The 16,194-nt window shown below is 33.6% G+C and overlaps 1 protein-coding gene across 3 annotated transcripts in view; it reads left to right on the top strand.

Moving 5' to 3' along the window:
• Positions 1-16,194, top strand: part of HDX (highly divergent homeobox) — a 193,334-nt gene that overhangs the window by 163,659 nt on the left and 13,481 nt on the right. For all 3 annotated transcript variants that reach the window (XM_070603404.1, XM_070603405.1, XM_070603406.1), the window contains 3 exons: positions 6,887-7,094; positions 13,126-13,205; positions 16,071-16,154. In XM_070603404.1, the coding sequence (XP_070459505.1) occupies positions 6,887-7,094; positions 13,126-13,205; positions 16,071-16,154 (372 nt within the window). The remainder of the gene's footprint in view (positions 1-6,886; positions 7,095-13,125; positions 13,206-16,070; positions 16,155-16,194) is intronic.

Below are 16,194 nucleotides of genomic sequence, written 5' to 3'. Positions count from 1 at the left end.
CCAGAGCTCCCTTTACCTAGTACGTCCTGTTTGACTTTTAACCAAAAATTATAAAGTATATTAAAAGGCAAAACAAAAGCAAAAACACTCCACAGTTTGAAGAAGCAGAGCGAGCATCTGAACAAGACTCAGATATGTCAAGGATATTAGAATTAACAGACCCAGAATTTAAAATGACTATGATTGATATGCTAGAACTCTAGTGTAAAAAGTAGACAACATGCAAAAACAGATGAGTAATGTAAGTAGAGAAATAAAACTTTTAATTAAAAAAGAAATATTGGAGATAAAAAACACTGTAGCAGAAATGAATAATGCCCTTGGTTGGCTCATTGGTAGACTGGACATGGCTGTGGAAAGAATCTGTGAGCTTAGGGATATGTCAGTAGAAACTTCCAAAAACAAAAAGCAAAGAGAAAAAAAAAGACCTCAACAGAACAGAATATCCAAGAAGTGTGGGACAACCACAAAATGCATAGCATATGCATAATGGCAATACCAGAAGGAGGAAAAAGAAATAGAAATATTTGAAGCAATAATGGCTGGGAATTTCCCTTAAGTTAATGTTATACACCAAACCACAGATCCAGGAAACTTACAGAACACCAAGCAAGATAAGTGCCAAAAAAGAAAAAAGCCCCACAGAATATAACTAGGCATATCATATTCAAACTGGAGAAAACAGAAAATCAAAGATAAAGAAAAAAATCTTGAAAGAATCCAGAGGGAAAAAAATCTTACCTATAAAGAAACAGAGTTAAAAGTTATATCTGACTTCTCCTCAGAAAACATGCAGGGAAGATGAGAGTGGAGTGAAATATTTAAAGTCTTGCAAGAAAAAAACTCCACCCACTTAGAATTTTGTATTCTGTGAAATTATTCTTCAAAAGTAAAGGAGAAATAAAAACTTTTTCACACAAACAAATATTGAGGATATTTGTTGCCAGTAAAACTGCCTTGCAAGAAATGTTAAAAGAAGTTCTTCAGAGGGAAGGTAAATGATATAGGTCAGAAACTTGAATCTATATAAATAAAGGAAGAACATTAGAGAGTAGTGAAGGTAAAAATACATTGAACTGCATGAAAATAAGAAAATGCAACATATCAAAATTTGTGGGATGCAGCTAAAGTGGTGTTGAGGGGGAAATTTATAGTAGTCATGTGCTGCATAATGATGTTTTGGTCAAGAATGGACCACATTTATGACTGTGGTCCCATAATATTAGTACTGTATAGCCTAGGTGTGTAGTAGGCTATACCATCTAGCTTTGTGTACGTACACTCTATAATGTTCACACAATGACAAACTCACCTAATGACACATTTCTTGGAATGTATCCCCATTGTTAAGTGACACATAACTGTACTAAATCATACATTAGCAAAGAGGGAAATCTCAAATCAAAAATCTAAACTGTCATCTCAAGAAACTAGAAAAAGAGGAACAAGGTAAACACAAAGAAAATGAAAGAATAATAAAGGTATGAGAAAAATCAGTGAAATTGAAAAAAGTACCATTTCCATTAACACCCCAAAAATAAAATACTTAGATATAAATCTAACAAAATAGGTACAAGATTTATAGGAGGAAGGCTATAAAACTCTGATGAAAGAAGATTTAAATAAATGGAGAGATTGTCCATGTACATGGATAGAAAGATTCAATATTTTCAAGATGTCAATTCTTCCCAACTTGATGTATAGATTTATGCAATCTCATTCAAAATCCCAAGTTATTTTGTGGATATCAATAAATTGATTCTAAAGTTTATATGGAATGGAAAAAGAAGCAGAATAGCCAATACAATATCAAAAGAAAAGAATAAAGTCAGAGGACTGATGCGACTCAACTTCAAAACTTACTGTAAAGCTACACTAATCAAGACAGTGTGGTATTGATGAACGAATAGACAAAATAGATCAGTAAAACAAAATAGGGAGCCCAGAAATAGACCCACATGAATATAGTCAACTGATCTTTGACAAAGGCACTATGATAATTGAATGGAAAAAGGATAGTCTTTTTAAATGGCGCCGGATCAACTGAACATCCAGATGCAAAAAAATTAATCTAGACATAGACCTTTCATCCTTCACAAAAATTAACTCAAAATGGATCATAGACATAAATGTAAAATGCAAAACTATAAAACTCCTAAAGATAACATAGGAGAAAATCTAGGTGACCTTGGGTTTACTGTTGGCTTCTTAGATACAAAACCAAAAGCATGATCCATAAAAGCAAAAAACTGATAAGTTGGACTTCATTAAAATATAAAACTTCTGATTTGCAAAAGACAATCTTAAGAGACTGAAAAGACAAGCCACAAACTGGGAGAAATTCTTTGCAAAACACATATCAGATAAAGGACTGTAATCCAAAATATACAAAGAACTCAACAATATTCAACAATATACAAAATATTGTGGAGTTCTTAAAACACAGCAATAAGAAAACAAGCAACCTAATTTAAAATAGGCAAAGAGCTGAACAGACACCTCACCAAAGAATATATGCAGATGACAAATAAGCATATGAAAAGATGCTCAATACTATGTGTCATTAGGGAATTGCAAATTAAAACAACAATGAAATACTACTACAAACCTATTAGAATGACCAAAATCCAAAACACTGACAACACCAAATGCTGGTGAGGATTTGGAGCAACAGGTACTCTCATTCATTGCTGGTGGGAATGCAAAATGGTGCAGATACTTTGCAAGACATTTTGGCAGTTTCTTAGAAAACTAAATATACTCTTAACATATGATCCAGTAGCTGTGCTTCTTGGTATTTACCCAAATGAGTTGAAAACTTATGTCCACGCAAAAACTTGCACACAAATGTTTACAGCAAGTTTTTTCATAATTGCAAAAAATTAGAAGCAACCAAAATGTCCTTCAGTAGATTAATAGACAAACTGTGGTACACCCAGACAATGGATAAAATGAAATGAGCTGTCAAGTTATGAAAAGATATGGAAGAAACTTAAATGCATGTTACTGAGTGAAAGAAGCCAATCTGAAAAGGCTACATACTGTATGATACCAAGTATATGATATTCTAGAAAAGGCAAAAATATAGAGAGACAGTAAGATCACTGGTTTCCAGGGACTTGTGGGGAGGAGAGAGGGAGGAACAGGTGGAACACAGGAGATTTTTAGAGCAGTGAAACTACTATTCTGTATGATACTGTAATGGTGAATACAAGCCATTATATATTTGCTAAAGTGTATAGAATGTACAACATTCTGTAACATAATGTAAACTCTGGACTTTACTTAATAATCTACCAGTATTAGTTCATCAATTGTAACAAATGCACCACATTAATTTTAGAAAGATGTTAAAAACAGAGGAAATTGACTGGCGGGTGAGAGGTATATGGGCAACTCTGTGTTTTTCACAGAATTTTTTTCTGTAAACCTAAAACTAGTCAAAAAAAGAGTCTATTAAGTTTTTTTTTTTTAACTAATTAATCTGGAAAACTGATTGGTGGTTACCAGAGGCAGAGGGTTGGGGGGGGGGGAGAAATGAGCGAAAGGGGTCAAAAGGTAAAAAAATAAAAATAAAAAATAGATTAGGGGCTGGCCCCGTGGCCGAGTGGTTAAGTTTGCGTGCTCTGCTTTGGCGGCCCAGGGTTTCGCCGATTCTGATCCTGGGCGCGGACAAGGCACTGCTCATTAGGCCACATTGAGGCAGCGTCCCACATACCACAACTAGAAGGACACACAACTAAAATATGCAACTATGTACTTGGGGGATTTGGGGAGAAAAAACAGGAATAAAACAAAAGAAGATTGGCAACAGTTGTTAGCTCAGGTGCCAATCTTTAAAAAAAAATTAATTAGTTAAAAAATTAAAAAATAAGTGGGCTCATTGAAAAGATCAGTAAACTTGACAAATATCTAGCAAAATGAGCAAAGTAAAAAAAAGGAGAAGACACAAATTACTAATATCAGGAATGAAATAGAGGATATCACTACAGACATTGCAGACATGAAAAGGATAATAAGACAATACCACAAACACCTCTAAATGCACAAATTTGACAATTTAAATGAAATGGGTCAATTCCTCAAAAAGTGCAAACTATCACGACTCACCCAATAAGAAATAGGTTACCTGAATAGCCCTATAACCATTAAGGAAATTGAGTTCATCATTAAAATACTTCCCTAAAAAGAAACCCACAAGTGCCCAAAACCTACAGCTAACATTATACTTAATGGTGAATAGAATGCTTTCCCCCCTAGATCAGGAACAAAAGAAAATGTCCACTCTGGCCACCTTTATTCAACATAGTACTACCAGTTCTAGCCAGAGCAATAATGCAAGAAAAGGAAATAAAAGAGACATGATTGGCTTTGTAGAAAATCCTAGGGAAACTACAAAACACTCCTACAAATAATAGGTGAATTCAACAAGGTCTTTGGATATAAGATTAACACACAAAAATCAATTGTGTGTCTATATAGTTAAAATGAACACATTGAAACTGAAATTAAAGATATAATATTATTTGCAATCACTCAGAAAATCAAATGCATAAGTGTGAATCTAACAAAACACGTACAGGACTTGTATAATAAAAACTACAAAACACTGATGAAAGAAATCAAAGTTGTTCTAAATAAATGGAGAGACATTCTGTGTTTATGGAGTGGAAGACTCAACATAGTAAAAATGTAAATTCACCCCAAATTGATATATAGGTTTAACATAATTTCTATAAAAGTCCCAGCAAGATTTTTTCCATTTAGACAAGCCTAAAATTCATATGGAAAGGAAATACGCTAGTACAGCTAAAACAATCCTGGAAAAAAAAGAATAAAATAGAAGAAATCCAGTCCACTACCTAATTTCAAGATTTATTATATAGCTACAGTAATCAAGACTGTGTGGTATTGACAGGAGGATAGACATATACATCAGTGGAACAGAATAAAAAATGTAGAAATAACCATGTACAAGTATGGCCAGCTTAGTTGATTCTTGACAAAGGTGCAAAAGCAATTCAATGGAGGAAGTCTTTTCAAGAAGTGATGATGGAGCAATTGGATATCTATAGGAAAACACAAATGAAACTTCACTTAAATTTCATACCTTATACAAAATGAACTCAAAATGGATCATAGATTTAAATGTAAAAAATACAGCTATAAAACTTTTAGAAGATAACAGGGGAAAATCTTCAAGACCTAGGACTTGGCGAAGAACGCTTAGAAATGGCACTAAAAGCACAATCTGTAAAAGAAAAAAGCAATAGCCTGGATTTCATCAAAATTAAAAACTTGTGGGCCATGAAAGACCAGGACAATGAAAATATAAGCTACAGACTGGAAGAAAATATTTGCAAACCACATATCTGACAAAGAACTCATATCTGCTACAGAACCAAAGAAAATATTTGCAAAACCAAATATCTGACAAAAACTCATATTTAGAATATATAAAGAATTCTCAAAACTCAACATTAGAAAAAACAACTTAATTAGAAAATAGGCAAAAGACATGAAGAGACGTTTCACTGAAAAGGATATATGGATGGCAAATAAAAATCTGAAAATATTTTCACCATCACTAGCCATTGGGGAAATCAAATTAAGAACTTGATGATCTATCGTTACACGCACCAAGGAGAACAGATGCAATTTGTTTTAAAATTACTGACAATACCAAATGCTTTCAAGAATACCAAGAAACTAATCTCTCATACATTGCTGGTAGAAATGTAAAATAGTACAACTCTCCTGGAAACAATTTGGCAGTTTCTTATAAAACTAAACATGCGATTACCATACGACCCAGCACTTGCATTCTTGGGCATTTATCCTGAAGAAATGAAAACTTATATCTGCACAAAAACCTGTACATGACTGTTCATAAGCGCTTTATATGTAGTAGCCAAAAATTGGAAACACCCCAAGTGTCCTTCAAAGAGTAAATGGTTAAACAAACATTGCAAAGAAAATGGGAAAAAATGATATATAACTATCGTGGAATACTACTTAGCAATAAAAAGGAATGGGCTATTGATACATGCAACTTGAATAAATCTCCAGAAAATTACGCAGAGTGTAAAAAGCCAATTTCAAAAAGTCACATGCTGTATGACTCCTCCATTTATATAATACTCTCTAAATGACACAGTTATAGAGGTGGAAAACAGATTTGTGATTACCAGGGGTTGAGGATGGTCAGAAGGGGAGGGAGAAGAATGGTGTGATAAAGGAACACAGAACTGCATAGACGTATTGTACAATATCAATGTCTTGTTTTTGTTATTGTGCTACTATTATGTAAAATGTAAACTGGAGGAAAATGAGTGAAGGAGATCTATCGTTGCAACTGCTTGTGACTCTAAAATTATTTTAACATAAAATGTTTTAAAAATTGCTTCTAAATCCCATAAAATGAAATCTTAGAGTACTTGGAACACCCAGGTAACCATTATGCATCCAAAGTTAATAGAAAACACATTTCAGTTAGGAAGAGCAAGACTGAAAATGGGATATGAACTATAGTCATGGCTGGATGCCTGGTCCCTTTGGGAGAAGAACTAATTTGTGTTTATTTTGAAAGATTTGGCAGATTATTTTCTCCAGAAAAACAAAAACAAAAGCATGTTCTGCAATGGACTGCATGTTGCTTGAAAGTCTGAATGTTTGGAGAAATATCATCTTTCTCCTAATAAGATATTTAAAAGTTGAAACATTATTTTTATTTTAGCTTGTTGAGTAATAATAAAATTTTATTATTCTAGGTATCTATTGATTCTTTTAAATCATATTTTATGTAGCATCCATTCATTATTTTAATGGCCAGAACTACTAAGTTTTCTATGTTTACAAAACTTCCTGTTGTATTTCTCTTATAAAGACTTGGATTGGGAATCGAAGAAGGAAATATCGTTTAATGGGGATTGAAGTTCCGCCTCCAAGAGGAGGCCCTGCTGATTTTTCTGAGCAGCCCGAATCTGGCTCTTTGTCTGCCTTCACACCAGGAGAGGAAGCTGGTCCTGAAGTAGGAGAGGATAATGACAGAAATGATGAAGTATCCATCTGTTTGTCTGAAGGAAGCTCTCAAGGTATTTTATATGCTGCACCTCCTAATAATAGCTTTTGTAAACTTGATGCATTTTTACTTGCTTGTCAGCTTACTGCACTTCAAATCTACAGTCCTCAAAACATTTGGTCAAACATTTGAAAAGAAACAGATTTATTTTTATTCTATTTTTTAGTAATAATTGAATATATTTAAAGTGTAAAACATGTTTTCATATGCATAGTGAAATGATTACTACAGTCAAGCTAATTAACATATCCATCTCCTCACATAGTTACCTTTTTTTGTGTATGGTGAGAGCACCTGAAATCTACTCTCTTAGCAAATTTCCATTATACAGTATAGTATTGTTAGCTATAATCACCTTGCTGTACATTACATGTCCATACTTATTCATCCTATGTAATTGCAACTTTGTACTCCTTGATCAATATCTCTTCATTTTCTCCACCTCCCCACCCTGGTAACTACCATTCTACTCTCTGCTTCTACATATTTGACTTTTTTAGATTCCACATATGCGTGAGATCATACAGTATTTTTCTTTCTGCATCTGGCTGATTCAATTAGCATAATGTCCTCCAGGTTCTTCTGTGTCATTGCAAATGGCAGGATCTCATTCTCTAAGACTGAATAATATTCCACTGTACATATACCACAATTTCTTTATCCATTCATCTGTCGATGGATGCTTAGGTTGTTTGCATATCTTGGCTACTGTGAATAATACTGCAATGAACATGGGAGTGCAGATGCCTCTTCAAGGTACTAATTTCGTTTCCTTTGGGTATATACCCAGAAGAGGGATTGCTGGATTATATGGTAGCTCTATTTTTAATTTTTTGAGGAACCTCCATACTGTTTTCCGTAATGGCTGTGCCAGTTTACATTCCCACCAATAGTGCACGAGGGTTCTCTTTTTTCCTATCTTTACCAACACTTGTCTTTTACCCTTTTGATTTTTACTCCCTCCACCTAAACAGTCTCCCACATCAAGTCATCACAACAAGGAACATTCATCTACCACAATAATGATCTTTCACATTTAGAAATGTTGGTCATTACAACAATCCATACGTTATAATTAAGTATATGATAGTTTTTTATTTTATTGGAATTCTAGTCAATTTCAGTTAGAGCATTATACATGCATTGTTACGAAAGAGAGTATAGTATAATGTGACAAACATCAGATTAGTAGTCAGGCCACCTGGGTGCAAGTCCTAGATCTTCCACTAACTGATTATGAGACTTCAGGCAAAGCATTTAATTCATTGGGCATTAGTTTCCTCATCTGAAAGATAAGGGAATTATGCTGGATCATCTTTATAATACTTCCCAGTGTTTCCCTAAATGATAATTCAAATAATAACATGGAATTATGCCATATGTACATAAAAAGTATTTTTCATTTGACTTTAAGCATAGAAACAGTTCTCTTCTGACACCTTGTCTTACTGAAGATTTTTATGAGGTTTAATTTACATATCATAAAATTCATCCATTGTAAATATAGAATTCAATGATTTTTAGTAAATTTTATAGAGTTGTGCAACCATCATCTCTAAAATCCAATATTAGAATATTTTAAAAACTTCACAAAATTTCCTTGAGTCCATTTGTACTCAATCCCCACTTCTACCTCCAAAGTCAGGCAACCACTGATCGCTTTCTGACTACATAAATTTGTATCTTCTGGACATTTCATATAAATGGAATCATACAATTTTGCATCTGTGATACAGAAAATGAAAGAATCTTGCATTGGCTCATTTTGTTTGTTTTTATTTATTTATCAGGATATTAGAACTGTAGTTTCTCCTTTATTTTTTGCCTTTTAAATTTGCTTATGGAGTTTTGTGATGTCAGAACTTTTGTTTGTAATTTTTACGTTTTCAAGTATACCAGTCCATTCTTTTAGGCTTTCTGACTTTGGTGTCATGATTACGAAGTCGTTCCTTGTACTATAATTATGTAAACATACGCCTGTATTTGCTTCTTGTATCCTTATGGTTTCATTTTTACAACTTGATATTCATTCCACCTAGAATTTATTTTGCTTTAAGGTATGTGAGGAAAATACCTAATTTTATTTTTCCAAATGGTTAATGAATTGCCCCTGCACTATTTGTTGAATAATCTAGCATTTTCCAGTGAGTTTGTGTAGCTTTTTATAAAATATGTATATATATGTATATACATTCATATATGCATACATACACGTGTAGGTCAAACTCTGCGTTTCCTATTATGTTACATTGATCTGATTGTTTATAACTGTGGCTTTATAAAATATCTAAATATCTGGTAGGGTCTCATTCTTAGCTCTTGTAGCACACTAATTCTTCTAGATAAACTTTAGAATTGCTTAGTCATACCTTTCTCCAATCCCCTTTTCCAAAATTCATTTAAGATTTTTACTGTCACTGCACTAAATGGATAGTGTAATGTGGGAAGATGAATTCGGTTTTGCAAGTGTTGGGTTTTAGATGATGGCAGGCGATCCATTTGGAGTTGTCCAGCAGACCCTTGGTAATATGGGTCTGGAACTCAGAGGAGGAGTTAAGACATGAGAAGAAATATGGTATCACCTACATTGAGGCCAAATAATGTCTAGCCATAGAAATAAGAGATGTAGTTGAGTGATAAAATGCAAAACAAGAAAGGAAGATGGGCAAGGACTGTGTGTTGAGAAATACCCCGATTTGGGGGCTAGAGGAGAAAAGGGAGTCATTGAAATAACATTCAGATACCGGAGAACCAGGATAGTATGTCATGACTGAAACCAAGGAAAGAGAGAGATTTCAGAAGGAAAAGGGGTCTTTATCTCAATGGTCTCATGGAGGTTGAGTAGAAATTCCTCTCGTATGAGGCATCTAAAAAAATAGTCAAAGTTATATAAGTGGCCAATAGAATGTTATTAAATAGCATGTTCTCTAGAAAGCTGACACAGTAATCAAAACCTAATGAGAAAAAGGACAGAGAATCTAATGCATGAATGAAAAAGCACTTGATGAGAAGTGAGATTGCCTAGAATTCCTCTCAGTGGCTTATTTTTCGCAGCTGCATGGTAACCTTTTCATTCTCATCAGAAGTTGCAACAGAAAAGTATGAAAGAATTTTCAAATACTGAAAAGAGCCTTTTTTTGTACCATTTCCTACTAGTTCTGTCCTATTCTCTTCCTCGTTTTGCTGGTGGAGAGCACTAACTCATTGATTTAACTGTGTGATCCTTTTCCTGATGATTAAGTGAATTGTATCCTCTGGCCTAGACTAACATCTTATCTTTAAAATATGCTAACCACATTATCTTCCAGTTATGAAAATGTAGTTAAATGTATATTTACTTTGAGATTTCCATTAATTACATCTAGAATATAGAGACAGAATAATCAGAGTAGCTGCCCATACTATTTTACAAACTTAACAACTTAAAATTCAGAGTCCTTTATAATCTTGTTGATTCAACAGAGTTAAAATCTTCTAAATGACTAAGAAGAAGAAATGTCTTTAAATCAGGGCTTACATTTTACGTGTTAAAAAATCAATTAAAAATCACATTAAAATTTTCTATAAAAAAACTCTGCAAGCAAAAACAAGGATTATTTTTTTAAAACAGTAAAAGGCAGGTTTGGCCAAAGTCACCAAAAAGTGCTGTTCATCTTTTAGCAGATTCAATTCTATTCCTTTGCTTTTGAGAGAGTAAGTACTTTCCTGATCCAGAGCTTCTGACTTACTTCTCACTTCCACCTTCTACCTCCCACTTTGGCTTCTCCCATTTCCTTTCCTTTCCCTGTGTGGAGGTGAATAGAAGGAGATGTGGTTGGGATTGATAAAGAAAAAACTACTTGGATTGACCCCCCACCCAACAGCAAACTCTAGCAAAAGTAATAGTTAGATGACTCATCTCCTTAAGTTCTCTATCAAAATATATTTATGGTTGAGCAATTTTAATGATTTTTACTTTCCTGAGATGCAAATTGTTTAAAGTATGGGAACAACTAACATCTATAACGTTAAATTTCATAGCAAAACCTCCTTTCAGCCGTATCTATTACATGAGTGTGCACATGAAAGATAATTCTGCATACAGATACTTAGTGTGAGCATTTGGCCACCACATAGACAGCCCTTTAGAGTTTTCACTGATTAATAATTCTACTTATTTATTTTCCAATTAGCAGAGCTGCTTTTCTTGAAGAATAATCAGACACATTGACAGTATGTAGCTTTCAAACTTTCACTAATGTGGAAGCTATCTGTAAGTAAAAGAAAACATGCCTTATTCAGCTGAATCACTTCACACTTTTTTATTTTAGAAATCCTCAAAACATTTTTTTATTTACATCTTATAAAATAATCAAACCTTGAATGAATATGTTGCATGTAAAGCAGAACTGTGAAGAAAGTTACGAGCAAGAGAGAACAGAAATATAAGGCAAACCTATAAGGAGTGATACCAGTAATGATCTTGTTGATAAGCAATATAACCCCTATCCCAAGGACACCAGTACAAAGCAGCTCTGGAGCTAAACCTGATCACAATTTTTCCCCCTTCATTTCATTTAGTTGCTGATTACGTAGGACTTGAAATGTCTGTGGTTTGAAATGTCTAAATAATGAATAAATAAAGTTTCCTCTGTCCAGGAGCCATTCTTTTATTTAAAAAAATTAAAATTGAATTTATAGTGGACTTTGTATTAAAACTCTGGTAAAGTTTCCCTGGATATCTTAACCTGTAATTCTCTATGTACTCATTTGTAAGTTCCTGGAGCAGCCATGTTTTTCTCCTGATCATCCCCCATGCTCATACAGGTCACCCTTATATGTCTGTCCATGGGAAGGAATGGAAAATCTTAGGAGGGCTGACAAATATTTTTGTTCTGCTTTCTATGGTGAAATAAGATGTTAGTTACCAAGAGGCTGAGAACTTCTACTAGTATTTACCCAAATAATCTCCATGACATAGCTGTGCAGAAAGAAAAGAGAGAAATATTGCTGCCCTGTGTTTTTAAGGGGTAAATGTGGGGATAACCCAAGACAGGAGATTATCTTGTAGATATCCTACGCTATGAACGAGCCCCTTCGCTTAGCTCAGCACAGAGAGCTTTTCAGTAGACTGGTTTCTCTGAGTTAATTTTTCTTTTCTTTTTTCTTTTTCATTTTTAGAATATTGAATTTTGATCATAAAAGGAACATGTTCATGATAGAAAATATTGAAAAATACAATGAAAAAATAGAAATAATCTTACCCCTCAGTGATAACCATTCTTAAAATGGAGGTGGGGAAATATTTTAGCCAATATTTTATCTTTGCATGTATACAGGTGTGTGCGTGTACACATGTGTGTACATTCAGATACCTTTTTAAAAAATTGGAAATGTACTATATTTATAGTTTTATATCATGTATTTGAAAATTATTTTTATTACTTTTCTCTTATTTCAATGAGCAACATGTGTTCTTTGTAGAAAAATATTTAAATATATATAAGCAAATGGAAGAAAATAAAAATTATCAAAATAACTAAAATAATAAAAGAAATAAAAATAAAAATTGCCTGTAATTCCAGCTAGAAATAATAACGGCAAAGTTTTGGTGCAAATAGTGTCAGTCTGTTTTTTTCTCCATCAAAATGTACATTTTTTTTCTTTTAAGAAATTAAGATCACAGTATACCTACATAGTAGGTTTTGTCACCTTCATTTTTTCACTTTCCACTGGATTATGAATATTTTCTGTGTTATCAGCTATACTTCTACTTCATTTTTAGTGGCTTTATATTATTTATTGTAGGGCTAGGTCCTAAATGATTTCACCAATCCTCCATTGTTAAGCATATAGATTGCTTCCATTTTTTCAATTATAAACAGCACAGTGGTGACCATCCTTGTACTTTTACCCATCCACACTTATTTCCTTAGACTACGTTGTCAGAAGTAGAATTGCTCATCAAAGTATATATGAAGTGAATTTGCTGTTTATGTCTTTATACAATAGAGAAATTATTTAAGTGATCTTGAAAACACATGGACTTTTTTTTCTCCCTATAGAAGAGTCCAATGAAGTTGTTCCAAATGAGGCAAGGGCTCATAAGGAGGAGGACCACCATGCAGTATCCACAGATAATGTGGTATGTACATTTTAAAATTCTGTCTTCATTACATGATGGATTTTAAGGATTTGTTTCCAGTTAGTGACCTTGGCAGTGTTGTCAGAATAAAGTCTTGCTCCACTTTACAAACCAAAACAGAGTTGCTACCAATGAAATTACATAACATTGAGGGTTTAATAAATGAAATTTAAAACACTGTCATTTGTACCTCAGATTTAGGAACTTTGCAAATATAAAAGCCTAATGCTTACTACACATAGACATTTTATACATAAGAAGTTATTTTTCTTCAACGCCTTTAGCAAAGAGCAGATTTCTTCTCATTTGACAGATGGCAGAATTAAAACAGAATTTAGCCTGAGATCATGAAGGAAGACTTTGTTAGTTCTGGGATTTGTGTCTAAGAATTCCTGACTCCGAGTTCTCTGTTCAGATCATACCTATCTATACTGTGTTTGGAAACTTTTCTTCTTTCTAGTTAAATTGAACTCTGTTAGATATCTTAAAAGTTGCACTAATGGAGGAAAGACAGTATGAAGAGATTAAATAGCAGACAGAGACAGGCTATGTGTGGATTAAACTAGGTTTTGTGAAAATATAAACATTATTGGTATATAGAGATGTTCTCTAAGCAGCTGTTTTAACAGCATCTGTTTACATTCTGACTCCATTAAGTAATACAGAAGTCAAGATGGTATTAAACTAAACTCAGACATAAAGGCAAATGTCGTTGTGCTTTTGTTTTTGCTTTCGAATCAGTGTTTTGTGTTTGATTGCAACCTTTAAAAAATGGTCCATATAATGGATTTTTTTCTGTTAACAAATGGCTGTAACTTCAAGATTACCCTGGCTTCCATTACAAACATTATTTATCTGAAACTATAATGCTGCCACATCTCCTTAATAAAAGTTGAGCACATAAAATACATTTTGTTCTTTTTTGTTAAACACCAACAATAGATAGCAGTGTTTTCACATGTAGAATATGGCTTAGTGTTACATTTTATTCATTTCAATCCTGATTTAAATTGATATTTGACCCTGCTAACACTAAATTCAATGGGCATATGGAAAACATGCTTTTATTTTGAGGCAAAGTCGTGTTTTCATTAGATAGCTAGTAATAATTGTTTTCCAAGATTATTAATTGTGCTAATATTCTTAAATTCCACCAAGTAATAATCTCCTCTGCTCTAGATTTGGGTTTTATTATACATCTTATATACAATTATTTGAAGGTTGGAACCTCTTTTTCCCTAAAGACACGTCCATTTTTAGCCTGACTTTCGCTGCGTCTGATCTGCCCTGCAGCAGACACGGAAGATAATGAATGAAGTCGTGGCAGGGGATGACTCAGTCACTTAGACACCTAATTTTTCAAGAACAATTGATTTTCAGAGACAAAACTCCAAACTTTCAAAGGTTAATCTCCTCTGCCTGTAACTTTTGAATGCCCCCAATTATTCTTGGATGACAAATCATAGAGACGTACAGTACCTATTTATATGCTCAAATCTATACAGTGGCCCTTGGTGTCTTCCTCCCTGGATCACTCAGCTCCTTGTTCCCAGAACCAATCCAAACAGGTAGAGAATCTAAGAAATGGCATAAAAAAGTATTAAATTTGAGGTCTGGTGAAAGCCGACGTGATTAAGCCCCAAGTTAATAGTGATTATAATAGAAAACAAAACATTAGATTCATCTCCGGGCAGCAGCAGAAAGCAATTTCATTGCAGCTGTCCTCCTGACTCAAGCCTGCAGGTCACAAACTCTGTTAAGGGATCGTATCCTCTTAGACAATGTATCAAATATGATCAATCTAAGTTTGTTTGTGACTTTTAATAACCGTATATATTGCTGGGTAGGAAGCTTGATTTCAAATTCTGCCTACGGCATGTTACTATTAATGTGCTCGTTCTTAAAAGACTGCCTAGTGACTAACTCTAGCTTAGCTTTTCTCTTTTTTAAATTTTCCTTTGAATTGGCAGGGTTTAAATGTTTAAAAGTGTTTTTTCTTAACTATGTTTCTCATATGCAAAAGAAAAATTTAGAGCCGATTTTGTCTTTTGGTTTTGCTTTATTTAAAAAAAAAAAGTTTCCGTGATTAGAGAACTTGCCTTGCTCCCATGGTTGGAGCGTATTGGTCATTCTTTCCATCAGTGCTAAGCTGTTTGTTCATTCTTTTGATAGATATTTAATTAGCGGCGACTGTGTGTGAGATACTGTACAAACTATGCTTTACCTTAATTCTAAAGCTAAGGACAATTTAGCATTTCTCTCTCTCTCTCTTCCTTCTTACTGTCCAGTGAAGGAAACAGATCATCAGGTTTTTTTCATCATTACATCATAAATGTCTGCTTTCAATTGTCCAGCTAATGGAGTGCAGCAAATATGTAAATTTTCTAAAAATCATATTTGACTTTGGAGTGCATGTCATATGTTGACATTTTACATTAGAAGTTGCAAAGAGATTTATAGTGACTTAAAAAAGAAAACCCTTCCAACCAATTAGCTATGGTTATCATTAAATAGACTACCCTTACAGGAAGCGAATTCCCTGTCACTGGAGGGCGCTATTTAAGCATGATCTGAATGCTTATATTTTCAACGATATTGTGAAGGGTTTTTCTATTTAAACGGTATCACAGTAATTTTCTCTTTACTAAGCAGTCATCAATTGAAGGTAGAGGGATGTGGCTTAGACACACGCTGAGTATAACACTGAGGAGCCAGTCAGAGTTTATCAGAGTTTATTGCGGATTACCTAGTCTGGATAACCCCATCACTAAAACTGAATGTTGAGGGTATATGTTCTATACATTGTTAAGTGTAGTGATGTATTTCGGATATATATTTATGAAAACTTCTCTACCTATGTTACAGAAAATAGAAATTATTGATGATGAAGAAAGTGACATGATAAGTAATTCTGAAGTAGAGCAAGTGAATTCTGTCTTGGATTATAAGGTAAAAGTAATTTCAAATTCTGAATTCATTAAGAGAAGTT

This window comes from Equus przewalskii, chromosome X (assembly GCF_037783145.1).
Source record: "Equus przewalskii isolate Varuska chromosome X, EquPr2, whole genome shotgun sequence".
Taxonomy (NCBI): Eukaryota; Metazoa; Chordata; class Mammalia; order Perissodactyla; family Equidae; genus Equus; species Equus przewalskii.
The sequence above is the reverse complement of the archived record's forward strand: the minus strand, read 5'-3'. Positions and strand labels throughout refer to the sequence as shown.